Source organism: Tachysurus fulvidraco, chromosome 1, assembly GCF_022655615.1.
Source record: "Tachysurus fulvidraco isolate hzauxx_2018 chromosome 1, HZAU_PFXX_2.0, whole genome shotgun sequence".
Taxonomy (NCBI): domain Eukaryota; kingdom Metazoa; phylum Chordata; class Actinopteri; order Siluriformes; family Bagridae; genus Tachysurus; species Tachysurus fulvidraco.
This window is the reverse complement of record NC_062518.1, coordinates 39,149,163-39,159,804: the sequence shown is the minus strand read 5'-3', so window position 1 is coordinate 39,159,804 and position 10,642 is coordinate 39,149,163. Positions and strand designations below refer to the sequence as shown.

Below are 10,642 nucleotides of genomic sequence, written 5' to 3'. Positions count from 1 at the left end.
AATAATTAGGTTAGACACGGTATTATGTAATGTACCCGATTACCACCGTGAATAGATTGCATTTATAGCCATAACAGTTCGTCTGAAGTGGTGTAAACTCTTGGAAACGTCATACTCGGACATCCGAATTTGTCCTCGGCTTGTTTTGTTTTTGAGGCTCGAAAGCGTTTCTGCCGGTTTTGGTTCAGTCGTGAAACTTTCCTCACAGTGAGCATAACACTCTTAATCTTATTGCTTTTATCGCGGTATAAAGGGTTGTGTTTGCTTTTTCCTGTGTGTGCTAACTTTAAATTAATTCCAGGAGGATTAAAAGCTGTTGTTTTTATGGGCTAGTTAGCGCCCATGCTAGCAGATAAAGTACAGAGAGAATTTGTTTTGTTTTTTCCCAGAGTTATTTATTTACATTTACGGCATTTAGTAAACGTCGTAAATTCAGCAGAAACTTTTACCCAGAATTTTTTTATTGTTTCATTTTATAAAACTGAACAACTGAGGGTTATAAGTTAAGGGCCTTGCTCAGGGGCCCCAGCAGTAGGAATTTGGTGAACCTGGGATTCGAACCCATGACCTTCTGATCTGTAGCCCAACGCTTTAACTACTAGGCTACTGCATAGTAGGTGTTAAGTAGTAAAAATGAAATTAGTTTGTGTTTATAATAAGTATATTATAACGTTATATAAGTGCAATGTTCGTGTGATGCTCAGATGACTTGTAGTTGGTGTTGTTTTGGTGATTTAACTGTATTTTTTTCTCAGATGATTGAGGTGGTGGCCTCAATGGCTCGGGGGCCTGTGTTTCTGGCTGGAGAGGTTCTGGAGTGTCTCATCACCTTCACTAATCCAATATCCCACCTCTCCACTAGTGCCAGCAGGTAGGAAGACTTTCTAACCCAGATTAACAGCAGCAAACAAAACATACACTTAATGGCCAAAGGTTTTTAGACACCTGGACATCACACTCATATGCCGGTCCTCCCCAGACTATTGCATACTACATCATGATTGTAGAAGTTTGTTTTTTATTTTTGCATGCTGTAGCATTAAACTTTTCCCCTGTGGAAAAAGCCAGCTAATCAACAAATCCTCACAGCTGTGCTTCAAAGTCAAAGGGAGGACTAAATGTCAGATCAGATGTACAAAATTCATATATGAGTGTTGTGATCGGGTGTCTGCAAAGGTTTCATTATATAGTGTAGATTATACACGTGAAAACAAAGCACAGATGGTTAAGGCATGTTATTGTTAGACATATGATGCTTTGCAGAGAGCCACTAAGTGATATACCAGAAAGATGGACATTTGCAATCGCTTCTGTTGCTGCTAAATTCGTATTTTGAAGCAGCCTGTTTTAATTGGCAGGATGTTATCTTTTTTCTGACAAAATGCTTTGTTCTATCTTTTTTATTTGTTTTGCAAGTAGACCATAACTTTCATAGAGTGACATGCAACATTTACAAACATGTATAATGTGTAATATCCTGTTGATGTTTTTGTAATCCTTAGCGAGATGCTTGCATGGGCTAGTGCTCAGATCCACTGCCAGTTCCATGCCAGTGAAAGCCGTGTGGCACTGCCTACTCAGGGCACGAAGCAAGATGTACAGGCAGAAAATGACACTGTGCTCATCCCCAGCAGAGGTGAGACCCATTTCAAGCTCAAAGCACTTTTGCTCCAAGTTCTTCAAGACTAACACACCAAACAACACTTATGAGAATTCGTTCGTGTCACTAGAGCAGCTTTACAACATATATGGACGCAATATGTGTGTGGTGTTGTCTGTACTATAAAATAACTGCCTTCTTTTGGCTCAGCATGATTACAAAAAAAAAAAATTAAGAATTAACATTTGTTACTTGTTTAAATCCTTTGTGTTTATTTTACATCCTTTTTTTTCTGGTAAACTAAAATGTATACTGGGTTTATAAATTAGTTTAAGTGTGCTGGTCTACTTCTCTATTGAACACTTTGATACTATATAAACACACAGCTGCCATGTAATTCAGACTGTAGTAACCATTTATGACCACCAGAATCTCGTCTGTAATCATCTTTGTCATTAGAAAACAGCACAGAATTTTCAAATTTGATTAGTCAGAAGGTGTTGATGTATATCAACATGTGTACTTTAATATGTTAAAGTTTTTATAGTAGGATGTAGACATCTTATTTTCTTTAATAAGGGAACATTTATTTGTTGATATTGTGAGGTGATGTTTATGTAATATTTAAGGAAGGAATCTCCACCCACAGCAAGTCAGTGTCTTTTCCACCATGGATAATTTTGTGGTTTCTTGGTAACACTAGCAGCTACTTTTATAGAATATCCTCCTACAAATGATCATTGCAGCATTTGAGTGGAAATATTGGCTGTAATATCTTGCCTACGTGGATGGGGTTTAAATAAACATGCTGAGGGATCGTGTGATGAGGATTGGATTTGTGTGAACTCCAGCGTATTTTCCTGCCTGGCGTGAAAACAATCTTCCTTTTGTTTCATAGAAGAGTTCTCAAATATTTTAGATTTACTTTAATAATGAAGCTTTAGAATTTCTGTTTTTTTTTTTTTTTTCTGATCCCATTATTGTGGGATCAGAATGCAGGGTTTGACACAGTCGGCTCTGGATATGTTTCGCTTTGTTTTACGATCCTTGAGTTGTTTTTCCTCTTGAGCCATGATGATTTTTTTTTCTCTGCATCACTAGGAGAGCGAGGCCAGTGCATGCTGGACACTCCACCCAAGATCCTGTTCTGTGACCTGCGGCTAGACCCTGGAGAGAGTAAAACTTGTAGGCAGCTGATTTAATCTGCTTTAAGATGGAGTCAAAGTTTTACTAGTCAAATGTGTATAGTAAACATTCCACAAGTATGCCATTCTGTCTTCTTTTTTCTTTTTCATTTCTTCTTTCACAACTCTTAACTTGTCGGTTTATGCTCTTCTCGGGTACAGACACTTACAGTGAGCTCGTCCCCATGGACGGCCCTCCTAGTTTCCGTGGTCAGGCGGTGAAATACGTGTACAAGCTTACGATTGGTTGTCAGAGGGTCAACTCTCCAATCAAGCTGCTGCGTGTCCCCTTCAGAGTGCTCGTTCTGCATGGTATGTTTCATATTCATAAATATTGTGTTAGAGATCAACAGGGGCATCATTAATTAGGACTTTCAGCCTTTTTTGAATATTCTGATACCTTCACAGTCATAATTCAGGGCAAAATATGCGACATAGATATTCATTTATTCATTCATTCATTTTCTTCCGCTTATCCGAACTACCTCGGGTCACGGGGAGCCTGTGCCTATCTCAGGCGTCATCGGGCATCAAGGCAGGATACACCCTGGACGGAGTGCCAACCCAGCACAGGGCACATACACACACTCATTCACTCACGCAATCACACACTTCGGACAATTTTCCAGAGATGCCAATCAACCTACCATGCATGTCTTTGGACTGGGGAGGAAACCGGAGTACCCTGAGGAAACCCCTGAGGCACGGGGAGAACATGCAAACTCCACACACACAAGGCGGAGGCGGGAATCGAACCCCCAACCCTGGAGGTGTGAGGCAAACGTGCTAACCACTAAGCCACCATGCCCCCCTACATAAATATTATTTACACAAAAAATGAATTGCCAGGATAGCATGTGGTTTGAGATTAGTTCTGTGTAATTGTGATTTGTGTTTTGTAGGCATGCCTGAACCCCCTTTCCTACAGGACGAGGAAGTATCACCCACAAACCCCTTCCTGGAAGAGGAGGAGGGAGGAAGAAGAGATACACGACCACTGGAGCGAGCACTAGACATGCTGATGATCACTACCTCACGTCGCTGCCCACGTCAGTGACATCTTTTTTCCATGTTACTGTATTTGTATTTTGAAACACATCATATTTTGGCAAATCATTTACATTGATATTCTTCTCCTCTACAGATCTGTTTAATATCACTAACATGCGAGGAAAGGTGGCCAAATTCTGTATCTTTAAGACTGTGTACAGACTAGGAGAGGACATCATTGGCACATTTAACTATTCAGAGGGAGATATCCCATGTCTACAGGTACAGATCACACGGAAAACTTCATTCTTTTTCGTTTTTGATTCTGAGACTTTTTTTGTGTGTGTGTCGAAGGCACTGTTACCAGCTGGAAAGGAAGTGGTATTGCTCAGAAAGAGTGTGGCTTAAGCGATTGCAGCTAATCACAGAGGTCAAATGAATTATTAAAAATAATCACTATCTAAATTCAATTCAAGTCGGGTTTATTTTGCATGTGGTAGAGTAACTTGAAGGATTTCCGAAAGGATTGTTGATTTCAATCCATTACAGATATAAAATGTGTTGAAAGCAATCATTCTGTCATAAATTACTTTATTTCAGTGAGCTGTAATAGACTTCTATTTATTTATTTATTTTGGTGATTGTCTTGTGATGTTGACCTGTCAATTCAAGCTACATAGGCAAATCCTACAAATACTTAATCTTGCTCAATGTATCCCGTTAAATCCGTACAAATGTCATTACCAACCCCCTGGTAACACTAACCCAGCTCAAAGAGCTTAAAATATTTTGTTTCTTGAAACTGCGAATTCTTGCAGACAAATTTCACATTTCTTTTGATTCGTTTCTTCAAGGAGTGTGTGTCCTCTCATACTTGTGTGTTTGTACGTGCACTAATCTTGCCTCTGTGTTGTTGTGTTGCATGTGATCTCAGTACTCAGTGAGTCTGCAGAGTGAGGAGGAGGTCCTTGAGAAATATCAGAGGCGACCAGCTCAGGCGGTCAGTGTCACAAGTCACGGTCGGCATCTAGAGTCCTGCCTCCACACGGCCTCCAGCCACTTCTCCCTGCCTGTACCTCTCAACGTTACACCCGGTTTCACCACTGATATCGGTTAGCTCAGATTCTTCTTCACTTCTAACACTGTCGTTTTTCTGACCTGGTATAAAGCAAGTACAGAAGTTATTAACAGAAGTAATTAACCTGCAAAATTTGCATTTAACATAAAAAAAAAAAATACTGTTAAAAAATACTGTTAACTAAATATGGGGTCCTCAGCCACCAAGTGTTACAGAGTTTCAACCAGTCACTCAAAAAATACTATACCAAAGTACATCATTGTGTATATATAAAACAGGATTTACATAATTACAGGATTTACTTATTTACATTCTAAAAGTATAAGCGATAACCCAGGGGTAATCGCTTATACTTTTAGAATGTAAATAAGAATCCTGGAGCAGAGTTTTTCTGTAATATTGCTATGAATATTAGCAGATTATCTCTTTCTATATTAGAATATATTTTTAAGCCTAATAAGGAGTTCAAACGTCACTGCGGATAAATTGACGATGATAAATTGAAAAGCCTGTACATTTCCCTCACTTTAGTAACCCTAAGGTGGCGTCTACACTTTGAATTCGTCACAGCAAGAGAGCCAGTGGAGTTGCCTACTGTTCTTCAGAACCAATCAGAAGTCACCGTATGGACTGGGGCAGAGCAAGTGGATGTGGACACCTTCAGCTGGGACCTGCCAATCAAAGTGCTTCCCACCAATCCAGCACTGGCTTCATATGTTTCTCAGTTCACAGGGACAAATAGTATCAATATCTGAATTGATCGTGTGTGTGTGTGTGTGTGTGTGTGTGTGTGTGTGTGTGTGTGTGTTGTGTTGTGTTGTGTTGTGTTGTGTAACTTTCCTTTATTTAGGTTTTCACATCAAAACCAGCAACATTTCTGGTCTTTTATTTGTCTTATCTTGTGTGTGTAAAGTATGTGGACCTGATTTGAACATTTCAGGCTATAACATGGGACCTTTTCCATATTTATTGTATTCCAACCTTGGGTGCTAATGCACATTTTATAAGGGACATTTATGCAGGTATCTATTCAGCCAATCAGGTGAAAACAGTACAATAACACAGTTAAAGCTGAAGCTCTTCAGCTTTAACGCAGTTAAAGCTGAAGAGCTTCAGTTATATTCCACATCATTGTGATTAAACCGATCTGAATGTTTGGTAAAACATATCTAAGTGAGTGGATAACTGCATGAATGGTCAGGTGTACAGATGTTCCTATTAATGGTAAGTGTATGTGATTTTAAATGAACTCCCCACTGCAGAGCTGCTTTTTTTTTTCTTATATAATTTTTCCCCTCTTTTCAGTGTACATTTCTTTATGTGACAAGCTGACAGATTCTTTATTGCAGTTATTAACAGTGTTTTGAACTCTTAAATAAAAAGAGTGAAATCAGAGAAATGTATTTTGTTCTCTCCCCACACCACCATTAACCGACAAAGGGTTACTTTAATATATTTTATTTGGGTAAATATGAAATGGTACTCTCAAAATCAAACTGTAATATATAAGAAGTGGGTGCAAAGCTGAATATTTACAATAGTGCATTAGGCAATATTAACATCATATGACCATGCTATTAGAGTAGATAAGTATGAATTAAATCAATGTAATGGAAGATGAGTAAGTACCAATCCAATATAGCACAAAGAATTATTTGTCTGTAAATGCTGATTAGGCATTATTATTTGTGTCACAAACTTCATAGTGAATACTACAAGTTAATCACATGTGCCAACGCTGGTAGACATTTGCAACTATTACCAAATCTGTGGAGAATTCTTTCGCCAATGCATAGTCAGGCAAGATATAAAAACAATAGTGATTAAAGTAGGGCAAAGACATTACCTGTGGACAAGAACAGCACATTACCAACCAGTTTATCTATCTCTCAGAGCTAATATTAGTTATTGTATCAATACAGATCCTACAGGTAAAGCACAAAGTCAGCTCAGGCAGACAGGCATAGTGCAGGCTTGGCAGATGGTTCAATTGCTTTTTAGTCTTAACCTGCTAGTTTATTGTGCATTTCTCCATGACTGGGGTCCACATCATTCCCTTCTCCTGGAATGCAGGGCAGACGTGGATCAGAGGTCAGCACCAAGCTCACCTTACAGGTTACAGATTCAACTCGCACCTGGCACCAAGGTGGGAAGTCCACTGGCTGCTGCACACTGAGCATAAAGAGAGATCAGCTTTTATTTCAATAAAAAAAAAATGCTGCCAATACACAAGGCTTAGGATTAGATTTCATTAAGAAAGAAATGGGTCACTGACGTTTCACAGCAGCCCACCCCAAAAGGGTGTAGACAGGTGCACTGAATGCACCCCGTCTCCATCCAGCTCTGACCCAACAAGTAGTGCCTTCCCTCATACTCACACAGAGCTGTAGGAACAAAGAGAAGATAGGAGAAAGTATTTAGCTATCAAAACGACTTTAAACCTTTGACTTTGCTGAAGGTAATATAATTTCTGCAAAAGACTCTGCATTAATTAATCAGTTGATTCTATAAAGGCTTGTCACACTAAGGTTTGCTGCCTAATTTCATCAGGACAATACTATATCTACACAATGCAATCTATTAGCTAGTGAAAATACTTTGTTTCCAGACTCTTCTGCATCTGAGATATTAAAGGATTTATCTCACCTTGAGCGTTGAAGTGGCATTCGGTAGGAGCTGCTGAGCAATTCATCCACATCAAAACACCAATCAAGATCATCATCCACTGTCCTGCCATCTTTTCTCTTTCTGTAACTTGTTGTCTGAATCACTCTGTTTTAATACCTCCATTTATACCCCCTATACGCATGTGAGCTTGAGGTAAGGCAGAGGTGGGAGGGGGAACGATTGGCGTGTTTTTTGGGGGGTTGGGGAGGAAAAAAAGACTGTGGCTTGGCACCATTCGTTCTGTTTCTCCACTGATTTGCCATTCTCCGCTCCACTGGGCATGACCTTGAAAAACAAAATACTGACATTCAAAATGACTAAGAGCAAGGGAAGGAGGATGAGGTGAGAAAGAAGGCAAGAGAGAAGGAGGGAAAGTGATGGTCACTACCCTGCTTATGCACATCTTATACCATTACATCAACATTACTGGTGTGTTAACACCTAATATACTTGTCACCTGGCTGGTCAAAGCATGATGATTCAGTATCTCTATATTGCACTCTTGAGGGTGGTCAAGTCCACACCAACAACATCAGCGAACAGATGCTACTGTTCTCTGAGGACCAGATTCACCCAGTGGTTACTAGGTAGTCCTCAAACACACAAACAGACAGGGCTAACTTCATGGCCGGAGGATGCAATGACCCATATCTGCTTCCCCAGTTTTTGCTCATACCGATGATGTCATGGACATTTCTCTATTTTGTAAGCTTACATGGGCCTGGTCCAGCTGAGGCTTCAGTGGTTGTTTGGGAGAAGGAATCCCATAAAGAAAGAATCAGACATTTATTGTACCTCAGCTGCAGGTGTGTGTCTGCATGCATGTATGCAGACATGTGTTCAAAGATATGGTAGTGTCTAATATGTAATGCTTGTGGTATTGTTTTTTTTTTTTTAGATATTAATTGAAGCTAATATTTTGTTATGTTTTATATTGTAGCTTAACATAAAAATTCTTGATGTCAACAAGTTGAACGTATAAGGAAAGCGTGTGTTTGAGTCTTCTACTAGAGTAAATATCTGTCAGTGTTTGATGAGAAGGTTTGTACAGGATGTAAGGAAGGTAACGCTCTTTGAGCAGGAACCAAACATTACATACTCACCCTCACATTAGCTCATCTCTACTCCCCTTTACAGAATCGCAATAAGAGTAATAAGCGTTTTAAATGGCCCAGGGGCCCCACAACTCTGCTTGGAGCATTCATGCCTATGTTACTCCACAGTTTTTTGAGAGGTGTTGAAAGCTGTGTTGTGTCATGCTCGTAGTTCTGCTACTCAGTGGCTGAGACACGCGCCACAGTCCGGACAGAGTGACTCATCACTGCCTATCAGCATCTCTGAGAAGCTCAAAAGTATGTAGTGCCTGCGCATTAAAGAGCTGTTTTCTATCCTTGCCTGCACATTAAATAACTGTTTCTTATGAATATAATAAATCTTTAGACCACATTGCTTCACTGACCAATTAATAATTCCCAAGCAAGTTTGTTTTTCCATTTGTTTGCTTGGTTCTTAAAATACAGCCTTGAAATATCAAACTGATTTTCACACTAAGAAATATTTAATCCAAAACAATATAGTCCAAGATCTTTTACAACCCTCCAAATTAAACATCTGCCAATACAAGTAAATTCTAGCTTAAAGTACATCAAAAACAGAAGAAGCTTCGGGCAGATCCTCTGTTCTTAAACTGCCGGAAAGCATTCACCTTGTATTAGTTAACAACTCATATACCTTGCTTGATTCTGTCCTGTTCTCACATCACACAAGATCATTGTGGAAATGTACATATCTCCACCTGTCTCAGAGATAGTTCAGTCAAGATGAACAAAAACCCTCTCCAAAACAAGTGCTACCCTTTAGATGTGTCCAGTGGGTCTCGGATGTGTCTGGCAAAAACTTTTGCAGTAGTTTTCTGGATGTAATTAGTAAGCAGATATGATGCTTGTGAAACGAAAACTGCCACACTCATTAATATGGAAATGTTCTAGTCAAAATTGTTCTGGTGTTGACATGTTTACAATCTTCCTCAGTTACTGTATAAACTTACAAACTTTAGATATGTCCATCTCAAACATAAGGTTTATGTGTAAATCGATTACATTATTTAATAAATGTACAAGATGCTTATAGCTAATATCTTCTCACCTTGTCGAAACAGATTAATTAAAACTCTAAAAATCACTTGTTATTATCTCCTAAATGTCTAACCTCTAGACACTGTTGATTACACACCTCATCTATTGACCTTGTAGTTTTTTTGTCTTGTCCAGTGGCTGGAATGCTTGACCACCAACTTCCATTCAGCATAAAAGTCCAGGAATGTGGTTTTGCATATGAGAGAAAGGAACCTATGCTGTGAGTGTGTGGAGCACACAGTGGTTGAGCAATGGGGCTCTTAAACAGCGCTTTAACACTGACTGGAGCATGTAATGGACTGAGGTGTTGGGCTGGTATGGAGACTGACTCATTCACCATATTATGTACATAACTGCTGGCCAAGCCACAGATAAAAGAAGTTCCACAGTTGCATTTTGGTCACCAGTGAGGCTGAAACCAGGCCAGTTATAAATGTGAATTACATAAAAGAACACTGTGTTTCTGGGGGGCTTAGTGGTTAGCACGTTCGCCTCACACCTCCAGGGTTGTTGGTTCGATTCCTGCCTCCGCCTTGTGTGTGTGGAGTTTGCATGTTCTCCCCGTGCCTCGGGGGTTTCCTCCGGGTACTCCGATTTCCTCCCCCGGTCCAAAGACATGCATGGTAGGTTGATTGGCATCTCTGGAAAATCGTCTGTAGTGTGTGAGTGAATGAGAGTGTGTGTGCCCTGCGATGGGTTGGCACTCCATCCAGGGTGTGTCCTGCCTTGATGCCTGATGACGCCTAAGATAGGCACAGGCTCCCTGTGACCCAAGGTAGTTCAGTAGAATAAGCTTTAGAAAATGAATGAATGAATGAATGAATGAATGAATAAACACTGTGTTTCTTTGCTAGATTTATTTCCTTTGACCTTCCATTTACCCTTCAATGGATGTCTAGTTAATTATCATTAGCGTTTTGATTATTATAATGATGATGATGACTGGTAATGATGATGCTCATTAAAGCGTATTTATACCCAGGGTTAT

The 10,642-nt window shown here is 39.7% G+C and overlaps 2 protein-coding genes across 3 annotated transcripts; one reads left to right on the top strand and one right to left on the bottom strand.

The window, feature by feature from the left end:
- The first annotated feature begins 42 nt into the window (after window positions 1–42).
- rgp1 (GP1 homolog, RAB6A GEF complex partner 1) lies at window positions 43–6,247 on the top strand. Of its 2 annotated transcripts, none has more exons than XM_027178290.2 (9): window positions 43–207; window positions 756–871; window positions 1,503–1,636; window positions 2,702–2,785; window positions 2,947–3,096; window positions 3,687–3,833; window positions 3,929–4,056; window positions 4,709–4,886; window positions 5,384–6,247. In XM_027178290.2, exons 2-9 carry the CDS (start codon window positions 756–758, stop codon window positions 5,605–5,607), a joined length of 1,161 nt encoding a protein of 386 aa, XP_027034091.1. In that variant the 5' UTR covers window positions 43–207; the 3' UTR covers window positions 5,608–6,247. The 2 variants fall into 2 exon arrangements, with proteins under 2 accessions (XP_027034091.1, XP_027034092.1); XM_027178291.2 differs by lacking the exon at window positions 43–207 and adding an exon at window positions 595–613.
- Window positions 6,248–6,370: 123 nt separating this feature from the next.
- On the bottom strand, window positions 6,371–7,641 carry msmp1 (microseminoprotein, prostate associated 1). Its single transcript, XM_027178436.2, has 3 exons — window positions 7,499–7,641; window positions 7,128–7,236; window positions 6,371–7,024 (listed from the first exon to the last, which is right to left on the bottom strand). Exons 1-3 carry the CDS (start codon window positions 7,587–7,589, stop codon window positions 6,856–6,858), a joined length of 369 nt encoding a protein of 122 aa, XP_027034237.1. The 5' UTR covers window positions 7,590–7,641; the 3' UTR covers window positions 6,371–6,855.
- Between the last annotated feature and the right edge of the window lie 3,001 nt (window positions 7,642–10,642).

Coding starts and splice junctions, on each gene's coding strand:
- rgp1 (XM_027178290.2), top strand. CDS start 756: ATGATTGAGGTGGTGGCCTCAATGGCTCGGGGGCCTGTGTTTCTGGCT. Junction 3,097..3,686: donor CAGAGTGCTCGTTCTGCATG/GTATGTTTCATA, acceptor TGTGTTTTGTAG/GCATGCCTGAACCCCCTTTC. Junction 4,057..4,708: donor GAGATATCCCATGTCTACAG/GTACAGATCACA, acceptor ATGTGATCTCAG/TACTCAGTGAGTCTGCAGAG.
- msmp1 (XM_027178436.2), bottom strand. CDS start 7,589: ATGGCAGGACAGTGGATGATGATCTTGATTGGTGTTTTGATGTGGATG. Junction 7,237..7,498: donor ATGCCACTTCAACGCTCAAG/GTGAGATAAATC, acceptor TTGTTCCTACAG/CTCTGTGTGAGTATGAGGGA. Junction 7,025..7,127: donor GGGGTGGGCTGCTGTGAAAC/GTCAGTGACCCA, acceptor CTTTATGCTCAG/TGTGCAGCAGCCAGTGGACT.